This window comes from Carcharodon carcharias, chromosome 3 (genome assembly GCF_017639515.1).
Source record: "Carcharodon carcharias isolate sCarCar2 chromosome 3, sCarCar2.pri, whole genome shotgun sequence".
In the NCBI taxonomy this organism is placed as follows: domain Eukaryota; kingdom Metazoa; phylum Chordata; class Chondrichthyes; order Lamniformes; family Lamnidae; genus Carcharodon; species Carcharodon carcharias.
Window position 1 is genome coordinate 65,230,932 of NC_054469.1, and position 24,286 is coordinate 65,255,217.

General features: G+C 44.7%; 1 protein-coding gene across 1 annotated transcript in view; it reads right to left on the minus strand.

The window, feature by feature from the left end:
• The window catches only part of LOC121275936 (glial fibrillary acidic protein-like), a 46,511-nt gene that overhangs the window by 13,992 nt on the left and 8,233 nt on the right, over nucleotides 1–24,286 (minus strand). The window contains exons 2-3 of the mRNA XM_041183824.1: nucleotides 9,702–9,762; nucleotides 6,796–6,891 (exon numbers count right to left, since the gene is read on the minus strand). Of these exons, the coding sequence (XP_041039758.1) occupies nucleotides 6,796–6,891; nucleotides 9,702–9,762 (157 nt within the window). The remainder of the gene's footprint in view (nucleotides 1–6,795; nucleotides 6,892–9,701; nucleotides 9,763–24,286) is intronic.

Here is a 24,286-nt window from a genome sequence, read left to right on the forward strand (position 1 = left end):
TTAATCCCAGCTCCAAGATAAAGCGTAACATCTTTACCTTTCCCAAACTAGCCATCTTGTTGAATGAAATTGACAATTTAATAGCAGTTGGCGTTGTAATTGAGCAATTTTGTGCTATATATTGATTCCAGCTAGGAAATAAATTGTCTGATTAAATGGACTACACTTAGAGCCCTTATAATCTCAAAATAGAGTACATGTCCTTTCCATCAGTTTAAAGCCCATTTACTTTATAGGGTTGCCTTCACCAGCGAGCTTATAAATAGAGACACACATGAAACTTTGCTTTCCTGATACACTGAGCCTGTCCTTAATGCCTTTTCTGTTGTTTTCCACTGCAGATTGGCACCATAGGCAAAGAAGGCCCCAAGCCCATAGTGGATACCAATGGCTCCATCTCTGATGAAGACCAACGCCAACCAGAGGATGCACCGTCACCTGCCTCTCTCTCATCCGCCACCAGCTAAGTTACACTTACATGGGTTTTCAGAGTTCTCCTGTAAAGAATCAGGGGCACATGCTGGTGATCACTTCGTAAACACATCCAGCTGCTGAGGGAGGCCGTGTCAGCCAAGGTCACTAACAGTGGGAGGACTGTTGGGATCAGGACCATGCTGACTCCCAGGCTGATGACAGGCCTCTGGTCTTGGTCACAATAGGCCTGCTGGAGATGCAGAGAAAGGCAGTGGAAAATCTGGCAGAGGTGCCAAGGCCTATGTGAAACCTTGTATAGGCAGCAGAGGAGTCCATTCAAACCTTGAGTCCTGTCATGGCTCTGGCATGTGAGCATAGCTTCCTCCACGGACAGGTTGGTGGCTGCCATGGAGAGTCAGGTCTATCATATGACCCATATGCATGAGGACATGCATTCCATTGCTCTGGGTATGGCCTCAGTACAGCAGTGGCTAGGTGAGAAGGGAATGAGGTACCCAGACCTCCCTCCAGGTTTCCCTTCTCGTCAGGGATAAGGGAGGTGCCACTGCACACCGAGAAGGAGATGGAGCATCAGCCAGATGCCTGAGAATATCTTCTCAGGGCACTCCCAGGGACAGTCACCTGTGTGGGTTACTCTAGAGCCTCCAGTAGGTGAGGACGAGGAAAGCACCCTGAACCCATGCAGGAAACCCTCAAGGCCTCAGATCACCAGAGAGCATCCGCCAAGTTGATTGCATTCAATGGGGCATTTCACTGAGTATCCTGCCTCCTTCTCAGCTGCTGACATTGGGGTGGCACCAACTAGGCATAAGCAAAAAAATTGAGATTATGAGGGCATATGGATAAGACATGGTAAACTTATGCACATGTATATAAATTTAACATTATATTTTGTTCACTTGATTATTCTGTGCATCATGTGCAATTTTTGAGATGTCCTCATTCAGATGGCATATTGCACTGTCATGCTTCATGATTGGCAATCATTGCTGAACAAAGGATATTGACAGACTTCTCACTTGTGTTGGCATCAATGTGGCAGTGTATCAGAGGTCAGTCTTTATTGGATGGTAATTTGCATGGTGTGATTTGTATTCTCAAGGCAATGCGACATGATGGAACATGTTGCATCAGCTGGCCTTCCCATAAATGATATGCCAGTGAGTTTGCCCAAGGTTACTAATTAGCATGAGATGTGATGTGCTACTTGTGCACTTATGGCTCTGTCACTGTGGGCAAGGAGCAGAAAGATGGCTCATAACAACTTCAGTGAATTATGTGCCAGTCCAAAGCTTGTATGCTCGAGGACAATCATCACTTTTCATTGTGTGTGATAAAGCTCCCCTTGGTTTTCTAGGGAACAGAGGATGTGGGTAGTGAGGTAGCTTCAAATGGAGACTGGCAGATGAGGGTGGACATTCAGAGCAGGCAAAGGTTTGCAAATGATGTACTGATGGTCATTTAAGTGCCTCAGTCCTGGGCAAAATTAATGAAATTGAGGTTGTCTCTTGACAGCCTGGCACGTTTCTCCATGGCCCTGGCATTTTTTTCATTCATTCACGGGATGTGGGCATTGTTGGCAAAGCCAGCATTTGTTGCCTATCCCTAATTTCCCTTGAGAAGGTGGTAGTGAGCTGCCTTCTTGAACCACTGCAGTCCATGTGGTGTAGGTACACCCACAGTGCTGTTAGGGAGGGAGTTCCAGGGTTTTTACCCCGCAACAGTGAAGGAATGGTGATATAGTTCCAATTCAGGGTGGCAAGTGATTTGGAGGGGAATGTGAAGGTGGTAGTGTTCCCATGCAACTGCTGCCCTTGTCCTTCTAAGTAGTAGAGGTCGCAGGTTTGGAAGGTGCTGTAAAAGGAACCTTAATGAATTGTTGCCATGTTGTGTGGCATTACCACCATGCTAAATGGGATAGATTTCGAAAAGATCTAACAACTCAAGACTGGGCATCCAAGAGGCACTATGGGCCATCAGCAGCAGCAGAATTGTACTCGAACACAATCTGCAGCCTCATGGCCTGGCAAATCCCCCACTCTACCATTATCATCAAGCCAGGTGATTAAGCCTGGTTCAATGAAGAGCACAGCAGGGCATACCAGGAGCAGCATCAGACATACCTGAAAGTGACGTGTCAACCTGATGATGATGCCAAACAACATAAGCAGCAAGTGATAGACAGAGCTAAGCGATCCCACAACCAACAGATCAGATCTAAGCTTTGAAGTCCTGCCAAATCCCAGTCTTGAATGGTGGTGGACAATTAAACAACTCACTGGAGGAGGAGGCTCCACAAATATCCCAATCCTCAATGATGGGGGAGCCCAGCACATCAGTGCAAAAGATGAGGCTGAAGTATTTGCTACAATCTTCAGCCAGAAGTGCCAAGTGGATGATCCATCTCAGTCTCCTCCAGAGGCACTCAGGATCACAGATGCCAGTCTTCAGCCAATTCCATTCACTGCACGTGATATCAAGAAACAGCTGAAGCCACTGGATCGTGCAAAGGCTATGGGCCCTGACAATATTTTGGCAATAGTACTGAAGACCTGTGTTTCAGGACTTGCTGCACCCCTACCCAAGCTGTTCCAGTACAGCTACAACACTGGCATCTACCCGGCTATGTGGAAAATTGCCCAGTTATGTCCTGTACACAAAAAGCAGGACAAATCCAACCCGGCCAATTACTGCCCCATCAGTCTACTCTCAATCATCAGTAAAGTAATGGAAGGGGTCATCAACAGGGCTATCAAGCAGCACTTGTTTAGCAATAACCTGCTCACTGACACCCAGTTTGGGTTCCGCCAGGGCCACTCAGCTCATTGCAACCTCGGTTCAAACATGGACAAAAGAGCTGAATTCCTGAGGTGAGAATGATTGCCCTTGACATCAAGGTTGCATTTGACTGAGTGTGGTTAAAAAAAGGAGCCCAAGCAAAACTGGAATGAATGGGAATCAGGGGGAAACCTCTCTGCAGGTTGGAGTCATACCTAGCACAAAGGAAGATGGTTGTGGTTGTTGGAGGTCAGTCATCTCAACTCCAGGACATCACTGCAGGAGTTCCTCAGGATAGTGTCCTCGGCCCAACCATCTTCAGCTGCTTCATCATTGACCTTCCTTCCATCATAAGGCCAGAAGTGGGGATGTTTGCAGATGATTGCAAAATATTCAGCACTGTTCCCGACTCCTCAGATACTGAAGTAGCCCCTGTTCAAATGCAGCAATATCTGGACAATATCCAGGCTTGGGCTGACAAGTGGCAAGTAACATTTGTGCCACACAAGTGTCAGGCAATGACCATCTCTAACAAGAGAGAATCTAACCATCACCCTTTGACGTTCAATGGTATTACCATTACTGAATCCCCCACTATCCTGAGGGTTACCATTGACCAGAAACTGAACTGGACTAGCCATATAAATACTGTGGCTACAAGAACAGATCAGATGCTAGGAATTGTGCGATGAGTAACCCACCTCTTGACTCCCCAAAGCCTGTCCACCATCTACAAGGTACAAGTCAGAAGTGTGATGGGATGGTCATCACTTGCCTGGATGAGTGCAGCTCTCACAACACTCATGAAGCTTGATACCGTCCAGGACAAAACAGCCTGCTTGATTGGCACTACATCCATAAAAATTCACTCCCTCCACCACTGACACTCAGTAGCAGCAGTGTATATCATCTATAAGATGCACTGCAGGGATTCACCAAGTCTCCTTCGACAGCACCTTCCAAACCCACGACCACTACCATCTAGAAGGACAAGGGCAGCAGATAGATGGGAACACCACCATCTTTAGTTCCCCTTCAAAGTCACTCACCATCCTGACTTGGAATATTGCCATTCCTTCACTGTCAATGGGTCAAAATCCTGGAACTCCCTTCCTCACAGCACTGTGAGTACCTACACCACATGGACTGCAGCAGCTCATGACGGTAACTCACCATCACCTTCTCAAAGGCAACTAGGGATGGGCAATAAATGCTGGCCCAGCCAGCAAAGCCCACATCCCATGAATGAATAATATTTTTAAAAAATCATTGGTGGAGGGAGTGAATGTTAAAGGTGGTTTATAGGGTGCCAATCAAGCAGGATGCGTTGTCCTGGATGGTGTCAAGCTTCTTGAGTGTTGTTGGGGCTGCACTCATTCAGGCAAGTGGAGGGTGTCCCATTATGCTCCAGACTTTTGTATTGTAGATAGTGAACAGGCTTTGGGGAGTCAGGAGGTGAGTTACTCTCAGCAGAATTCCCAGCCTCTGAATGTTGATAGTAGGGAATTTAGTGAAAGTAATACCTTTGAATGTCAAGGGGAGATGGTTAGATCCTCTCTTGTTGTGAATGGTCATTGCTTGGCACTTATTGCTTGCCACTTATGAACCCAAGCCTGAATAGTGTCCAGGTCTTGCTGCAGACGGACATGGACTCCTTCAGCATCTGAGGAGATGTGAATTGTGTCTGAAATTGTACAATCATCAGCGAATATCCCCACTTCTGACCTTATGATGGAGGGAAAGTTATTGATGAAGCAGCTGAAGATAGTTGGGCATGGGAGACTACCCAGAGGAACTCCTGCAGCGAAGTCCCAGGACTGAGATGATTGACCTCCAAACACCACAAGCATCTTCCTTTGTGCTCAGTTGACTCCAAGGAAGTGTTCCCTCCGATTCCCATTGATTTCAATTTTGCTTGGGTTCCTTGATGTCACACTCGGTCAAATGCCTTGATGTCAAGGGCAGGTTCTCTCACCTCATGCCTCGAGGTCAGCTCTTTTGTCCATGTTTGGCTGTAATGAGGTCAGGAGCTGAGTACCCTGGCTTAACCCAAACTGAGCATCAGTGAGCAGGTTATTGCTGAGCAAGTGCCACTTGATAGCACCGTTGACAATATTTTCCATCATATTGCTGATGATCGAGAGTAGACAGAGGGGCTCTAGTTGGCCAGGTTGGTTTTGTCCTGCTTTTTTTGTGGACAGGACTTACTTGGGCAACTTTTCACAATGCCGGGTAGATGCCAGTGTTGCAGCTGTACTGGAAAGCTTGACTGGTGGCGCACCAAATTCTGGAGTGAATAACTCACCTCCTGACACCCAAAGCCTGTGCATAAGGATTGTGGTAGAATATTCCCCACTTGCCTGGATGAGTGCAGCTCCAACAACACTCAAGAAGCTTAACACCAGCCAGGACTAAGCAGCCCACTTGATTGCACAACATAATCTTACAATCTCCTTAACACTGCAAATAATGGAGAATCCACAGAGCCCGCATCTTCCTCCAAGTCCCATAGACTGGCAACCATCTAAGTGGACACACATGAACATTAAATGAAGACTCATCTCAAATGTACAACACAATAGTCTCCTGCACAATAACGGAGATGTCTAACATTCCCCTGGAGCCTTCAATGAATGCCAACCATGAGGCATATCAATATAGTTAGGTCGCTGACTTATCAAGCCCCTGAAAAGGAAAAAGATGAACACATGAATAAAATGGAAACAAAATATTATGAACTATTTACATGTGCCAAAGTGAAATTTGTTGAAACACATGGGCCACCATTGCTGTCATAAATTCTTCAAATTTCTCTTTCCACCACTACATCTAGGTGCAAATCTGACATCAGCAGCTGAGGTGGAGGCAGACTGCTGAGTTTGAAATCTTGTTGCCTGCGCTCTATCCAGGTTCTTCTATGAACTCCACAATCCCCATCCAGGCCATCTTGGATGCTGTTGCCATTGCTAGGAAATAGCACTTACAACGTTTCCTGATGGCCTGGAGGAGAATCTGCAGGTAAGCATTGTTGAACCACTCTATGCCTTTGCTCTGATATGCTGTTGTCTTTAACGTAATGGGAAGGTGATCCGAGGGCAATGGATTTTATTGGGAGAAGGGAGTAATGGAGGGAGAACTTTGAAGAGGATTATGAATGGTTTGAAAAAAATTGGAGTAAACTGCAAAACGAACAGATGTGCAATCCATGTCCTTGATGCAGAGTCTCCCTGCTTGTCCAGGCAGCTCTTCTATCATCTGTCTGGACCTGCTGATCAATCATCTAATGGCAGGATCCTCCAGGTCTCTGTCACCCATTTGCATATGTTTCATGTGCCCATTGTCGGCCCTTTAAATTTTCGCATAAACCACGTGGGTGCTGGCTCCCGACATGCAACATATTACAGAACCATTAGAATTCACTCTGTGGTATAATTAAATATGAGTAGGCTTCAAAATCAAGATCCAGAGGAGAATCTTCTCATCCCCTACAGAACTCTGACAGTTTCTAAGATGGTTAAAAAGGCATTTAAATAAATATTATAAATGTATCAATTGTTGGAGCTTTAACTGATGCATTCTTACTTCTTCGTGAAGTTTCTTTATTAAGGTAATTTCATCCTGCAAAGCATCGATTTTGCGTTGCTGATCTACACATAAGAGAGTCGCTTCATCCACATCCTGTTGGAAGAGAATTGTATAAAAAGTCATTTAAAAAGGAGTTGAGTAAAATGTTAACAAATTTATTTGTAGAATCATTACAGAAATTCATAGAGGAACTCTAAGCCTTATTACAGCTCCCTTCAGATTAGGTAAAGCAACTTCAGAGTGGTCTCATCTCAAATCCCTCAACATAACCTGGTGGTATCACTGGCCAATTCACATTTTCTATGGAGGTGATTTGAACCAGGAAGATACAAAGTAAAATAAAAAGCATAAAAAGGAAAGAAAACTAAATTAAGTTTTAATAACTTGCAGTTTAAGCAAAACTTTTGCAACAGTCCAACCTTCCCCCACTGTCCCAAATACACTCATTTATATTTATTTAGGAAATGTCTCTGTTCAGTTATAAGCATTTAATAAAACTTGACATTAATGGGTGTTGAGAAAAGCAGGAAGGCTGTGCTCCTTCATTACTAAGATGTTCATTTGTGTGTGTATTTTAGAGCTGTCATGGACTTTTCAGCTACCCCCTCCAGCCTCATTCCCATCCTGTCACCCAGTAATGCTACATTTGTGGCAGTCAATTAAAATAGGTGATCATGGATCAGCAGCCTGTTTTACATCTCCCTCAACTTTATTTCCAATTACTTCAAGGTAAGGGTAGTTGGTGTTGTGGCAAAGGGAGATCAGATGGTTTCAATTCTAAGCTTTGATTTTAACTGAGGGTAAGTGTGAAGCAGAGGGTGAGTGGGGCCAACATCAGCTCGCCTACATGAAGCCAGGACCATTTTAACTCATAGGGGGGCATGCTGGGTGGAAAGGACAAGAGAGGAGGATGGGGCAGTTGGAATGCTGCATGTAAGGAGCAATGAGCCCTGTGGAGAACATGGAGAGAGGTAACCTTGGTCTTGCCCAAGGGAGGTTCAAGCCCGGATTGGAAGCAAGTGTGAGGAAGGCAGAGGAGTAATGATGGAATGGGTAGGTATGAGGGAAATAAAGCACCCAAGAGCATAGAAAAGAAAGGTGGCATGTTTGGGTGACAAGATGAGGATGAGGCAGGAAAGAATAACTGGCGGGAGAGGTAGAAGTAATGTGCTCAGGTCCAGTACAGCCCCAAAATACACACATGAGTAAACAGAGGGAATTTGGGTTACATCAGCATGAGATGAGAGGAAACATGTACTGGCCATAAATGGAGGTTCTTCGTCCTTCCTCCAGGGACCTTTATCAAATGGATCAAAAAATCATTACACTTGGTGCATTGTATGTTAATGTTAAAATAAAAATTACAGTGACTGGTTACCAGCCATCAGCCCTGATTCAACAACTTCTCCAAGCATTGAAGCATGAACCAAAAATATAGCAGTTGCTCCTTTTTAAGTGGAACTTACTCTGAGGGTTCAGACAGTAAAGTCAAAAATCCTCATTCTCCCTCATTTCTTGCAGATTCATCAAGTAAAGACCTTGCTTGGTATGTAGCTCCCCCTCTCAGTTGGTCTCTTTCTCAGTCAGTCTGTAGCGTGCTCTCTCCCTCTCAGTCAGTGAGCTCTCTCCTGGCCAGTGGGTAGCTCTCTATTTCAGTTAGGGTATAGTTCGCTCTCAGACAGTGTGCAGCCTCCTCTCCCTTAGTTGGTCTACTGCTCTCTCGGTCAGTGTGTTGCTCTCTCTTTCTTCTTCTTGCTAAGTGTGTAGCTCTCTTTTTTGGTCAGTGTGTAGCTCCCTCTCTATTAGTTGGTCTAGAGCTCTTTCTCTCTCTCTCTGTCACTGTGCAGCACTTTCACTTGGTCAATGTATAGCTCTCTCTCTTAGTCAGTGTGTAGCTCCCTCCTTGTCGGTGATTGCAGAATCGCAACTTAGTAGAAAATGGGTGGCATATTATCCCAAATCTGCATTCTCTTTTCACTTGTGCCACACCTATTTCCTCAGCAGGCACACAGAACATATCACTGTATGCAGTTTCAATGCATGCTTTCCTCTGGATCACAAGGTCCAGGGTTCAAGTCCTACTCCAAGACTTGAGCACAAAAATCAGGACTGATACTACAGTGTGTACTAAGGGAACACTGTGGGATTGGAAGTGCCATCTTTCAGATGAGACATTAAATCGAGGCCCCATCTATCTGCTTGGATGGATGTAAACTAATATGGAACTATATTGCCATTCCTTCATTGCTGCTGTGTCAAAACCCTGCAATTCCCTTCCTAACAACACTGTGGGTGTCCATACAACATATGGATTGCAGCAGTTCAAGAAGGCAGCTCACCACCACCTTCTCAAGGGCAATTAGGGATGGGCAATAAATGCTGGCCTAGCCAGAGATGCCCACATCCTATGAATGAATATTACAAAAAAGATCCCCTGGGCACTATTTCGAAGAAGAGCAAGTGAGTTATCACCAGTGTCCTGACTAATATTTACCCCCCAATTAACACCACAAAAACCAGCTTTATCTGCTCATTATCACAATGCTGTTTGTGGGAGTTTGCTGAGCACAAATTCACTGCTGTGTTTCCTACATTACAACACTTTAAAAAGTGTTTCATTGGCTGTGAGGAACTTTGAGATGCCTAGTGGTCATAAAAAGCAAGTCTTTCTTTCTTTTCATTCGTTACCTCCTTCGCACAATACATTTTCAGCACTTTCTAATGTGTTTGTGTTAATTTTTTGTTTGTTTTGCTTTATTACAGACATTAACCATTGTTAAAATAGCAAACGTGTTAAACATATTAACTTACAAAGATCTGAAGAGGAAATTCTGCAAATTGGTAACATTAACAATTTATTTTTCATAACTATACAATGTTTTCCAATTCCTAAATATTTTTACCTCTCTGAAATCTGACAAATTGTTTTCAGCTTCCTCCCGTTGTTGCATTTCATTCTTCAACCTGGAAAGAACATTTAGGAAGATGAGTTGACGATCTCATGACATTGTCATGTCAACTACTACCACACTGTCTGCAGCTTCCATCAATCCAGATGTCTGTAGCTAAAGGCTGGATTTCATTGGGCATTAAATGATCCACATTTTCCTATAGCTGGGCATCTCACGGCATGCCTGGTTGGATTTGTTTGTGCATATTCAGGTTCTAAACTTTTTTCCCCACAAAGTTTCTGGAAATGTGTGCTAATAACAGAACAGCTAGGTCAATAGGACATCTGCGATCTTGGTGAATGACAGGAAAAAAATCCTAACTAATGAGATTAAAGGATTGAGAAATAAGCAGAGGAACGAAGGAGAAGGTGGGTGAGTTAGAGTGACTGAATTAAATGCCACATCTGGGACAGAGAGAGGAAAGGAGAAGGAATGAAAGATTGGACAGAAAGAGGGAAAAGAAACAGAAAGGATAGGTAAGAAAAGAAAGAATAAATGTAAAATTCCCAAAGGAATGAGAGTCTACACTGTTAATTGTTCATCATCTAGGCACGGGGCTTTGACTTGTAGTCATTAGCAATTATCACATTGTTAAAAGGGTGTTCCTGTCTGTCCTGGCCACACAGAGATTTTATGTTGGGGCAAGCAAGGCCTCAGACGGGAAGCCTACCCTTGCCCCAATTATTGGCCACTTAAGGACCATTTCTCATCCAGCCTCAACTTTTAGGCTGGCGGGAGGATTTATCTGGCGTGGGGAAAGCCCGAAAAATAACAGACCTAGATCTCGGGAAGGAGGGGGGAGCGCCTTCATCAGAGACCCCTTCTCACTGTGGGAGACCTCCCCATTAAGTTCCAGTGGCCACTGGACTTCCCTCGCCCCACCCACCATGCCCCCCCCCGCCCCCCCAGCTTTTTCCCCAACATTCTGATCACCCCTTTGAGCCCTCAGGCCTTCCCTATCCTCCCTGACCTGGGACCCCTTAAATTTACCTTGTCCTCCACTCCCAGGACTTAGGCTCAGGCATGTTGGTGCACTTCCTTTTCAGTCCACTGAACTTCTTGTCTTGCAGGGACTGGAGAGCTGTTGTCCAATCAGATTGGCCGGCAGCTCTGTAAGGCAGGACTTCCTCCTGAGTGAGGAGCGGAAGTGCTGCCTGCAGCCATTTAATGCTCATTTGTGTGTGAAATGGCTGCGGGGCACTTGGATTAACAGGGATGTGTTCCCCACTGAATCTTCAGATGGCGGGATGGGAGATCCCACCATCCAAAAGATTCAGGCCTTTGTATTCCAATTTTTTCCCCTTTTATCAACTTTTTGGTGGCAATTTGCTGCTTTCTAAAACACTACTGATCTTCAGACTTGCTATTTGTTTGCAATATTATAAGCCTCTTCTTTTAATCTCGTGCTATCCTTAACTTCCTGAGTAAGTCATGGGACATTCTGCAGTGATACAAAGAATGGAGGACTCAATGATTATCAGATTTTGAAATGACATAGGTACCGGACACTAGCACCAGTAGAATGAAGGATTAAAAATAGGCAGAATGAGGAAAAATGCAACTTAGCAGATCTGGCTATTACTTCAGAAGAAAGACACTGAACAACAATAATAAGCAAGGCCAGAATCTTCAGGTTGGTGTGCGGGGATGGGCCCCACTCGCTGAAGTGTAAACTTACGCGCGGTGACATCAGGCATGTGTCCCGATGTCACCGCGCGTCATTCCGATTTTCAGTCGGCGGCTGTGCACTGGAGTCAGCTGTGTGCTCGCCGAACTGTCAAAGGTCTATTAAGGCCATTTAAAAACTAATTAAAATACTTAACGGAGCTGCCTGTCCAACCTTAAGGTTGCCGGGCAGGTGAAGAGCCCAGGTGGTCTTCGCAATTATCATAAAACCTCATCCATGGGCAGGATAAGGTTTCATGAGGTGTTTATAAATTGAATAAAAATTTTTATTAAAGTTCATTGACATGTCCCAGCTCAGATGACACTGTCACATGAGGGGACATATCTTAAAAATTTTTCTTTTTTAATTAAAATTTTTGATAATCAAACTAATCTCCCTGAGGCAGATCTGTGCCTCAGGTGAGATTTCTGCCCTCTTTCGCGCACATGCATGAAAAAGCGCAGGCCCCGACTCAGCCTACTCCCCCGCCTGCACAGGGAGCAGGCAGCGCTTGCGGGTGCCCGTCACGCTGAGCGGGCCTTAATTGACCCGCCCACGCAAAATGGCTGCGCACAGCTGATTGCGGGCAGCAATCGACTGCTCGCCCGCCGGTGCCTGATCCTACTCAGCACCCCCCCAACAGGGAGAAAATTCTCCCCCAAATGAATCCCAGGAAAATGCAAACAACAATTGATAGGTGCTTCAGGTGCAACTGAAGGTATCATTATGCAATGAACTGCCCAAAGTGGAGAGGCAGGATGACACATGCCAAAGAGAATTCTGAAGAATAGGATGAAAATAATGATGCCTCCAGCCAAATTATATTGACCGCAGGAGGTCCTGTGATGAATATGTTATCTGCAGTCCTGTGATGAATATGTTATCTGCAGACTTCCTGTGCAGTACCGGATAGTGCTTGCACTTCAACAGTATGCTTAACAGATTAGTTAAAATGTTGATTCACTAAGTAGTGAGGACTGATATAAGGAATATAAAAATATTGTTTTAGGTTTAGTGATGTCAACATACTGAGGTTCCTAAAGAGAGCTATCAATAGCTATTTTAAAAGTATTGGCGCAGTTTCTAGTGAGATAACTATTGAGTAAACCTTCTATGAAAAAGGCACAAATAGAATTAACATGGAGCACGATAAGGCAATTAGTTTTAAAAAGTCAGTTGAACTGCAGTTTCCCCAGTCAGGAAATTATTGTATCCGCTTAACAAAACTCAATGTTTCTTTTCAGAGTGTTGACATCAATTAATGGCATCAAGTGATAAGCATCAGAGGGAAAAAAAAGCAAATTGTCTTAAAGTGACACAGACAATTTGTGCACCTGACTTTCCATAGGTTAAAAACCCAGCTAAAGGATGTAGGTGTGGGGCTGATGAGGAGTTTACAAGGCTAATAGAAGAGATTAGTGAGAAGTGTGAAATCTACAGGGTTTTGAAGGATGCTCAAAGTCCTTGCCATGGATCTAAAGATATGAGGGCAGAATGCCCCAGATTTGCACAAAGTGCAGTAATGAGCAGGAAATATGATGTTTTACCTGCTGGTTGCAATAGTGGCTTTTCACGCCATATCGTCCCATTCCTGGTGCAACCTGCCTCATTAATTATGCATTCATGGTCGGCCGTGACTTCAGCGCTTCCTCACTCCGGGCATCATATTTAAAGTGCACCAGAGTGAATGTCCACTTCATGTCTTCAGGAACTGCTCCAGGAAGCAGATGGCCCCATGATATCCTCTAACCCTGCTTTGGCCGCAGGATGTCCACCAGAGTCACCAGTGCAGCTTGAGAGGAGGTGGCAGCAGTGGTCAGCACCATCGGAGCATAGAGGAAGTCAGCCATCCAGTGCGGGAAGAGAAGGAATGGTCTCATCCATTTCACCAGGGCAAGTCAACCACTTCATCACTCTCAACTCTCACACTCACAAACCCATCACACATCCACAGGGATCTCACACCTCAAGGGACAACACCACTAACTCTCACACACACCCTCACATCTCCATCAGGCTCATAGCCTCTAAAGCTCAAATCCTCATCCCGTCCATGTCTCTGCACACCACACAAGCATTCCATGCAGTACCACGCATCCTGCTCACACTCTGTTCACCTGTTTTCATGCAGGAGAACCTGCTCACAACAGCAGGGAGAAGTCCCAGACCACATTAGGCTGCTCACTCATTTTGAGAAGCGTGCCATTGTGCTGACGGTTGAGGATGCGGACCGTGCCTATGGCGATGGTGAGGTCAACGGTGAACACTCATGCGAGGACCCTACACCTCATCATCCCTCTCTCAACACAAATGCTTTCTCTCGCCTGCTTTTGACTCTGCTGCCATGCACCAATTATCTCTACTTTGGATCACAGGGAGCTTTGCCAAGTGACTAATACCCTCAGCCAGCCAGTCCCTCACCTCCAGCTAGGAGAACACCTCCTCCATTGAAGAGCTGAAAATAAGCAGCCTGGAAAACCTGTCACAGTGCTTAACCACACCTTCCACCAGCGCAGAGACACACACCTCGGTGGGATCTAGATCTAGGGTAGGCTCGGGTTCCCAATCTGGTGGTCTTTGCACAGACATGTGTCCATAGTAGAAGGAGGCAGATTTAGTTGAGCTCCCCGGTACTTGGAGGACTGCTGGGGTAGAGGCATGTGTGAGGTCTGAGTCAGATGTCAAGCCTCTGGGTTTGGCCTTCCAGCTCAATGTGGAGAGTGAGCAGAAAGAGGGGGAACATCACACAGACCTGTTGGAAGCCTTCAACAGACTGGCACACGAGTCGGAAGAGTGCATCCACCTCCTCTCTGATGAGCTGGTGGTCACATTTGCACATCTAGAGCTCTCCAAGGCAACGGTGGTGGATGCCATGGAGACCCTGGTCTAACAGAATGTGGAGATGCACGCAGACCTCCACTCCATCGCAGTAGCCATGGGTGAGTTCCTGCAGTGGCAATACAAGAGGGAAACAGGGTACCTCAATGTCCCTCCAGGTGTTCCTTCCCCTTAAGGAGGCAGGCTGGAGCCCACGGGCACCTGAAGGGAGGAGCAGCTGGACACCCCTGGGACATCCACTCAGGGATCTCAGAGGCTGTCCCCTCCCTCCGAGCCCCCTTTGCCTGTGACTCCCTCAACCTCATCCTCTGTCACTGCAGAGGGAGCAGCTGGCCCCCAGGAGGACAGCTAAAGCAAGCCTTGCATCTCCAGAAAACACATGCTGAAGTCATCCAAGGCAACAGGGCCAACCCTTGCACAAGCTGTCTCCACCCCTGCTGTGGATGTCAGGGCAGCACCTAGACGACGAAGGCCTAGAAAAGTTAAGGATTTCTGATCACAAGTGGTTGCGCAGGTGAACACATTTTGTCATGTTATAATCTGAAAATATATTCACTTTCACTCAATAATGTGTAATGGGTCTTTCAGCTTCATTTACAGGCTTCGCAAGTCCTCCCCCTACATCAGCACCACCCCCCCTTCGGCCCCAATAGCAGTTCAGCTGAATGCAGCCAGACCACAAATGATTCTAGAGGGAGAGGTGTGTGTGTTGCAGGGCTATTGGAGCCCTGTCAAGAATTCTCCCATACACGTGGAGCTTTCCTCCATCACACTCATCTCAATGTCCTGAGCATTTTCAATGCTGCCTGCTGGGGTTCGCTTTCAGTTCTCCATCTGAGCTGAGCTGCATCTCTGCCCACCCACCGATCACACTCCCATGCAGCACCTGTGCCCGTCCAATACAAGGTTCCATTCCCTTTCGATGTGAAAAACATGGTCATAGTCAAGTTCCTTGTAAGCTTCCCTGTCCTTTCCCCGCCTCCAGTCACCGATGTCCTTTCCCCCATCACTGTTGACCACCCTGGTATCACCTTCCACCTCCCCGTCATCATTTATCCTTTTCTTTCCGGGATGTCCAGGTGAATGTGCACATTCTCTACCTTCTAGAAAATCTCACCCCCATCCATATTGAGCTCCCTAACCTCCTCCTTCACACCCCCAGCATCCGTGTCTGCCTCCGAGTCCCCACCAACCACCCATACCGCCCCTTCTACTTCTACCGTTGCACCTTCACCCTCCCACCTTTCCAGTTCACTCTGCCCCCTCTTATACTCACTATTCCCTCCTACCATGCCCACCCTCAGTTCACTCTGCTGAAGGTAGTCATTGACTCTACAGAAGCCTCCCTTGCACGTTCACCTGGACATCCCCCCCTCACTCCCTCCCCCTCCGATCTCCTCCCTTCCCCTGGACCCCTTCCTCTCCCTAGACTCCTTTCTCCTCTGCACTCCTTCCCCCTTCCGAACTCTTTCTTCCTCCTAGACTCCTTCCCTCGTCTGAACTCCTTCCGCCCCTAACAGACCTCTTCCTCCCTCTAGACTCCTCCTTCTCCCTGACTCCTTCCCCTCTCTGAACTCCTTTCCCCTCTCTGAATCCCTTCCCCCCCACCCAAACTCCTTCCTTCCCCCGAAGTCCTTCCCCCTTCCAAAGTCTTCCTGCCCCCGACCTCCTTCCCTTACATCTTCCTTTCCCCTACACCTTTCTTTCCCCTTACACCTACCTCCCCACTTGCCACATTCTTCCTCGTTACATCCTCCTCCCCTGTACTCTTTCCTGCCCCTCCCAACCTCAGCCCCCGACACCTTCGTTATCACACAACCTCATGCCCCCAAGACATCTTCGTTCTCCTCCTCCCAATCTCACCCACCCCTGACACGTTTGTTCCCTCCCCTCCCAACTTCACACCCCGCTCTGGTACACCTTCCTCTCCCAGTCAAACCCAGACCTTCCTCTCCCAATCCGCCCATACACCTTCCTCTCCCACTCACAGCTGGACATTCCTCTCCCCACCCTTGTCAATCATCCGTAGGCCCATGGCCAAGACCGTGATGTTCCGAAGTAGACATAAGACAACAACAGAGACCCCCCCCACCTTCCGAGATCTGCTTCATGGTGGAGCCACATCCATGAGAATCCACAGCATGCGATGCACCTGTTTCTCCAAGGTCCGATAGCTGTGGAGCTCCAGCATCTTCTGCTCCTCAGATCTCCACGATTTGAGCAACGCCCTAACGGTAAGTCCTGACTTCTGCATGTCACACTTGTCCAGACCTGTTCTAGGCTGGTGTGTTTTCCTGCTAGTGTAACAGTAAATCTGGCCTCAGGGGTGATTCCGGTTGGGTCTTACTTTGCATCCCATTAGCAGGATGCAAAGCCGGTTCACGCTGGCCTCCAGAAGGATTGGATTTCCACCATGGCGGGCACCATCGAATGCTGCCGTTGCGCTTTCACGCCAGCGTGAAACCGATTTTTGGCCTTCTCACCATAGTGTCTCCACCGCCCATCATCATGCCTAATAAGGTCCAGAGTTATTTTAGACAGAATCATGGAGAAGTGGATAGGAACCAGTCTTGGCAACCAGTGAAACTTTTGACTGATAATGGAGGGCAATTTGTCAATGATGAATTCAGAAACATGTGAAAACCTGAACACCATGACCATATCATAGCTGTAGTTCCTATCACAATGGACTTTGTGAAAGGAATGATGCGGTGATCGATAAAATTCTACATTAAAGCTGATCAACCAGATTGCAAGACAATCTCCCTGGTATGTATGGTTCGTGTAAAGAATTCACTCCAGACGTTTGGAAGTTATATCAATAATTACTTTATGGGTCAAGTCTCAAATTACCTCCTTGCTGTGTGATAGTCTTACTATTCTACAAGATACAATGATTAATTCAATTGTGTTTGCATATTTGAGTGCCTTACATGCAGGAAGGAGGACTTCTATCAAGGCAGGGGTCTTGGCAGAAAATTCAGAGAGCCCTGAGGTGTTGCATAAGACCATCTGAGACAGAGATTAATTCAGCAGATTTAGTGTATTATATAAGAGAGGGTCATAGGGAATGGGAAAGTCATGATAAGATCAGAGATCATGATGGTAAGGCTTATCAAACATGGCAATGAAACTGTTGAAGTTCATTCCTCACAACTAATAAGAAATAATTACATGATCTCCAATTCTGAGCAGCTGATAGAAGTAAATGAGGCAACTTGCACCTCAAATGCTCATGTGTTTTGTGATGAACAGCCTCAGGAACAGAATATGATAGATGAAGGGCTGGATAATGATAATGCAAGTGGTCATAACACACAGGACAGAGCTATCACATGCAATGGCCAAATGCCCAGATTGGATATTCAGGTGACATATAATCTAGAGAGATCTATGCGGGGATTTTCCGGCCCCGTCGCAGGCAAGGTGGCGCCTCAGCCAGAAGTCCACTGACCTACAGTGGTACCGGAAGACCCTGTGGTGGGCGGGTGTGGAAAATCCCACCCCTAGTGAATAGAGGGATGCAATAACTAAGGGATGTGCAGGAAAAGTGACTTGGAAGGATGGTGGCCAACAAGCAAGCTCCGAGAGTGATCCCATAGTAGCAGTCAGCTCAATTAGTAGTGCTAGTAGAGTCCATAGCTTGAATAGATAAGACAATGCAATATAGAGTATAGAACAGGCTCATAACAGAACTAAAAGCAGAAGTCCTCATGATTGTGAAGTTTTGGTGACTGCCAATAAACTTGAGGACAAGTTCATGAGAGGGGGAAAACAAGGGGAACCAGCTAGTCCAGAAGAGTTTTTAATTTATTCTGAGGTACCAGTTAAGGGGCATCTCACTTTGTCACATAGGTGGATTTGTAATGATAAAGTCCTTGCAGATGGGACTTAAGGTTAAAGCAAGACTAGTTTTTAAGAGCGACCGGGTGATACAAGTATTTGAGTGACTCTCCCATGGCTATAAAAATAATCTTAAAAATCTTTTTACCTCAATCAACGTCAAAGGTGCATTTCCTCAGGGCAATACTTTTCAAACAGAAGTATTTATGAAACCACCCAAAGAGGTAGCAGATACAGAAGGAAAACTATAGAAACTAAACCATGAAATGTGTTCATGGCCTGAATAATGCTTGCAGACTGTAACATATTTCGGTGAGATCTGTTTGCTGAAAATAGTTTGTATTCACCTAGAGCAGATCCCACAATGTTTTATTGGTATCACAGAATCACAGAACTGTTACGCTGCAGAAGGAGGCCATTCAATCCTTTGTGTCTCACCAGCTCACTGAATGAGCAATTCCCTTAGAGCCGTTCTCCTTCCTTCTAAGAACATAAGAACTAAGAGCAGAAGTAGGCAATTCAGCCCCTCGAGCCTGCTCTGCCATTCATTACAATTATGGCTGATCTCATTTTGGCCTCAACTCCAATTTCCCGCCCTCTCCCCATAACCTTTCAACCATTATTAATTAAAAATCTGTCTATCTCCTCCTTAAATTTATTCAGTGTCCCGGCATCCACTGCACTCTGAGGTAGTGAATTCCACAGATTCACAACCCTTTGAGAAAAGTAATTCCTCTTCATCTCTGATTTAAATCTACCACCCCTTAGCCTAAAACTATGGCCTCTCATTCTAGAATGCCCCATAAGGGGAAACATCCGCTCCATGTCTACTTTGTCTAGCATCCTATATATCTCAATTAGATCTCCTCTCATCCTTCTAAACTCTAGCGAGTATAGGCCTAAACTGCTCAATCTCTCCTCATAAGACAAGCCCCACATCTCTGGAATCAATCTAGTGAACCTCCTCTGAACCGCCTCCAGTGCAACTACATCCTTCCTCAAGTAAGGGGACCAAAACTGTGCACAGTACTCCAGGTGCGGTTTCAACAATGCATTGTACGGTTGCAACACATCCCTATTTTTATACTCTATTCCTTTAGAAATAAAGGCCAAAATTCCATTTGCCTTCCTTATTACCTGCTGTACCTGCATACTAGCTTTCAGCGATTCATGCACGAGGACACCCAGATCCCTCTGCACTGAAGCATTCTGAAGTTTCTCTCCATTTAAATAATAAGTCGCCTTTTTATTCTTCCAACCAAAATGGATAACCTCACACTTATCCACATTAAACTCCATCTGCCAGATTTTGGCCCATTCACCTAACCTGTTCATATCCATTTGTAAATTTCTTAGTTCTTCATTGCAACTTACTTTCCCACCTATTCTCCCCGTAACCCTGCATGTTCTTTCTTTTCAGATTGCCTTTTGAATGCTTTGATTGAACCTGTCTCAACTGCACTGCAGTGCATTCCAAACCTTAACCACTTGCTGGGTGAAGAAAATTTTTCTGATATTGCTTTTGATTCTATTGGCAGTTACTTTAAATCTGTGCCCTCTCATTCTCGATCCTTGCTTGAGTGGGAATAGTTTCTCCCTAATTACTGTGTCATCATTTTGAATACCTCTTTCAAATCTCCTCTCAGTCTTCTTTTCTCCAAGGAAAATGGTCCTAACTTCTCCAACCTGTCTTCAAAAGAGGTTCTTCATCCCTGGAACCATTCTTGCGAATCTTCTTCACATTCCCTCCAGCGCCTTCACAACCGTCCTATAGTATGTTATGATCCCAGCTGATGTTACTGCTGTACAAACCCGAACCCGGCTCGACAGATGCTAACTTTTATTTTTTGTTTAGATACGTGGAGAGTGGCTACTGAGCAGAGTCAGCGGGGGAACTTTTAACAAAAGAAAAAAACATTTATTAAACAAGAAAAGATTAACTATATTATAATACTCCTTCACCTATAACCATACCTTTACATATATATACTGATTTTTAAGGATGACACAATTTACAAAAACTATCTTAAACTCTAATGTTCACAGTAAGTACACGGTCCATGTAAACCAATAGATGACTTGTGGTCAGACACACCACACTCTGAAACCAAGTGACAGATGCCACCCCAAATAGATGCTAGGGAACACTCCTCAAATGCACCCCCACCCCGCAGATGCTTGTTACACCATAAGCCAACTGGTCTCACTGCACTGTCTTTCACATGAGGGTTTCCAATCTCCACTCTCCAAGATCGCAGTTTGGAATCTTCTCCCAAACCAACGCTTTCTCTCATATGCCTTCCGCAAGGGTACAACTCCAGGGTTTTGAATTCTTCTTCCAATGTTCCTCTCCCCTGGATTGCCACATGCATTCAAGCTTTCTTCCACGTACTCTCTCTCTCACTGACTCAGCCTTGTCAACATAACACTCCTGCTTTACATGCTCATAGTAAAGAGTTACAGACCTTCAGCTGTCCCCTTGGATCTTCCTTGCTACTCCTTACTTTCACTTCCACAGAACAGGACCTTTTCCAGATTCCTCTCCTTTTGATTAGAAGGTCTTCTTGGGACCCCTCCTTTCTGTCTCACTCCTTGGCCTTGGGACATTTCGGTTCTTCAGTTTTTGGAATGTACTTCTGCAGTTTTCTCTCCTGTCCAGCCTCTCTGGCAGCTGGCTTCAACTTTAGTTTGAGACCTGCTGTCTGTCCCTCTGCTGTTCAGCTTCTCTGGAATCCTGGCTTCAGGTGAACTTTAGTTTGGGGCTTGCTATCTGTCCCTCCTACGTTGCAACTGCTTTCAAATGAACTGAAACTACCCTTCTGTCTCTGAGGATCCTTCTCTCTGGACCCCAGTTGCTAGGTAACAGCACAGTTTTTTTTCTAAAATTAAAAACAGAAAATTCTGGAAAACTCAGCAGGTCTGACAGCATCTGTGGAAACAGAGTTAACGTTTCGAGTCCATATGACTCTTCTTCAGAGCTAAAGAGAAGTAGGAATGTGATGAAATTTATCCTGTTTAAGGGAGGTGGAGCAGGTGAAGCTAAACAGAGGTCAGAGATAGGTGGGGGCTAAGGAGAAATTGACAAAGATGTCATGGACACAAGACAAATGGAGTGTTAATGGTACTGATAAGGGCTAAAGAAGGTGCTGATAGCAGCATAAAGGTAAGAAAGCAGAATGTGTGAATGGCAGAACAAGGGTCAACACTCTGAAAGAACAACACGGAACAAGTAACAGATGGCCCTTTTGTGGGTGGGGTGGAGGGAGAGGATGGTGATTGGGGAAAAGGATAGAAAAAGGGATAAAAAAAGGAATAAAAAGGGGATAAAACAATGAATAAAAATAAATAAAAATAAAAATAAATTTAAAAAAGAATTAAAAAAGGGGTGAAGATAGAAGAGAGAGTTCATGGTCTGAAGTTGTTGAACTCAATGTTAAGTCCGGAAGGCTGAAAAGTGCCTAATTGGAAGATGAGGTGCTGTTCCTCCAGTTTGCGTTAGGCTTCACTGGAACATTGCAGCAGGCCAAGGATAGATATGTGGGCATGAGAGCAGGACGGTGTGCTGAAATGGCAAGCAACAGGAAGGTCTGGGTCATGCTTGTGGACAGACCAAAGCTGTTCTGCAAAGCAGTCACCCCATCTGTGTTTGGTCTCCCCAATGTAGAGCAGACCGTATAGGGAGAAGCGAATGCAGTAGACCAAATTGAAGGAGGTGCAAGTGAAGCGCTGCTTCACCTGAAAGGAGTGTTTAGTCTTTTTCTACTCTTGTTTGCTCCCTAAACCATTATTAACCCCACCGCCGCCCCACCGCCTTGAAAAAACAGCTCTCCATTTCAAAGGTCATACAACTTATTAGAAATACAAGTACACAAACAGACCGGCTGTCTCCACTCAAAAATGAAATTATATTCCAGGTTTCAGCTTTTAACCCACAAATAGAAGAAAATATAAATTGAGCCTAAATTTAAAGGTATACCTTATTCCTAACAAACCTAAATATACAAATAACTTAAACTATCTCTATTTCCTAACAAGTGTGACGCCCAGAATTGGATGCAATACTCCATCATAAAGGAAAACTTTCATGCATTTTCATGATGCATGTTCATGATTTCTTATGGAGTGTGACAGGATATTAGAAAATATATTATTAATAAGATGAGATAGAATTTGAAATTCGGAGTCAGGCTTGTGGGGCTTTTAGATATATTGGTTTTGACATTAGGCAGAGCTTTAAACAACAATCTTATTTGGAGAGTGTCACTCCCATCCCAGGTCCTAACAGAATGATGTTATATTTAAGAAATAGAGCAATTATGAAGCTTGAATGGTCAGTTGAACTAGTAGAGCACTCACCCTTGAAGAGATCTAGTTTTGATGTGTTGGAGTTAAATATTATGATGAAACAGTATAAAGTCAAGAATGTTTCAAGGGAAAATAAAATTTGGAGAAATAATTACTTCCCTTTCTTAGGTGAGCCAAAGAACAATAAACTAGCCATTTTTAGCAATGCTTCACACGCTAGTCTTCCCAATGAGTATTTTAGTGCAGCTGGTTTCATAATATTTTCAGCAAATGGGTGAAAATGTTGTCCTTTAGCTTGAGAAACCAAGCAAATAAAGAAAGTTGTTAAAAGTATTTTGGCTGCTGAAAAACTGGCTCTTGTGGAGGCAGTGGATTCAGGATTCCATTTGTCAAAATTTTTAAGTGATATTCTGTCCAATGGACATACTGAAGATTATATACCCATTGAATGTTATGTAGATAATCATTTGTTGTGGAATAATATACACTCTGTGAAAGGTCTGTGAGAGAAGGTTATATATTGACCTTGCTGACTCGAAACAAATGCTGGAGAAGAAGGAAATCTCCAAAATTAAATGGGTGGACGCAAGTCATCAATTTTCTGATTGTTTTATAAAAAGAAACATAAGTATGAAGAAATCGTTAAAGGTTTTGAAAGGAGAGAATGTCTCTGAATGTAATGCTTGGTACAGAAATTGAGGTTTTTGATTTAAAATTTGTTTTTAAACTTTTGTTGGAATATCAATCCTAATTTTTACTTGGAGAGAGAGAATGGAATCTGTTAATTGTATATTTATTGTGTTTAATTGGTGGGCATTAACTGGAATTCACTTGTATCCCAAAAAATAGAGACAGACTGAAACTATGGTTCAGAGATGTATACTTGTATGGTGTAATTTGCAACGTTTTGTCCTTATTTGCATACCTATGGAAGAATTGGACAAATGGTTTCCCTCATTCTGTCCTTTCTTGTGAGTTGCGTGTGGCATGGATTTTACAATTGGCATTGTACAAATATGCTTTGTTACAAATTCGGATTTCCGTGAGCATGTTGTGCAAAGACCTCTCTGGGTAAAACATTGCAAAAACTATACTGCAACAATTTTCCCTGCTGCAGACGTATATGACCTTACCACATTACCACAATAGATTTCCTGACCGGATAGGTTACAGTATAGCTGACAACTTGCAATATTTCCCTTCATAACTGAAGGACAACACTTCTGGCATGGATGGGTAAAATGAGCTCCCTCCTCATCCTCAAATCTTCCACTAACACCTCCAGAACATTTCTGACAATTCATATTCTTTTACAAAGGAAAGCCACCTTATTTTCAGAGGTGCATTCCTACTGTAAATGCTCTCTAAACCATGTCTCATTTAAAATCTTGCAACACAGGTCTGATTTTGGTGGGTGAATTTTCCTGTCAGTTTAAAACTCACCAACTGCAGCCAAATACAGGATATTTTAATTCACAGGCTCATTACCATCTGACTGGTGAGTTTCCCACTGAATTTGCTGACTTGCCCTGGACACCATTTTCAGTGGGTCAACCAGAGGCTGGTGATATGAGATTGGCTGAACGGTTTGGCCATTTTTAATGCAGGATGAAGGGAGTGGTGAAAGGGGCAACAAGAATTGATAGGGTTAAAAATTCATCAAGGCCCATTTTTGGATGTAGGAGTTGTCATTAGTGATCTGACTGTGAACGTTCCTGTTGAGGACTGCAGTACGCAAACTTCATGCTGCCTCATTTAAATGATTTCAGCTGTTGACTGAATGCAATCACAACAAGGTGGCTAACAGCATGTGAAGCTAGCATGTGCTCCAACTAGCCTGAAGCTCTTAAAGGCAGTCTGTCCCTCTGAAAGGAAAGTTGCACTG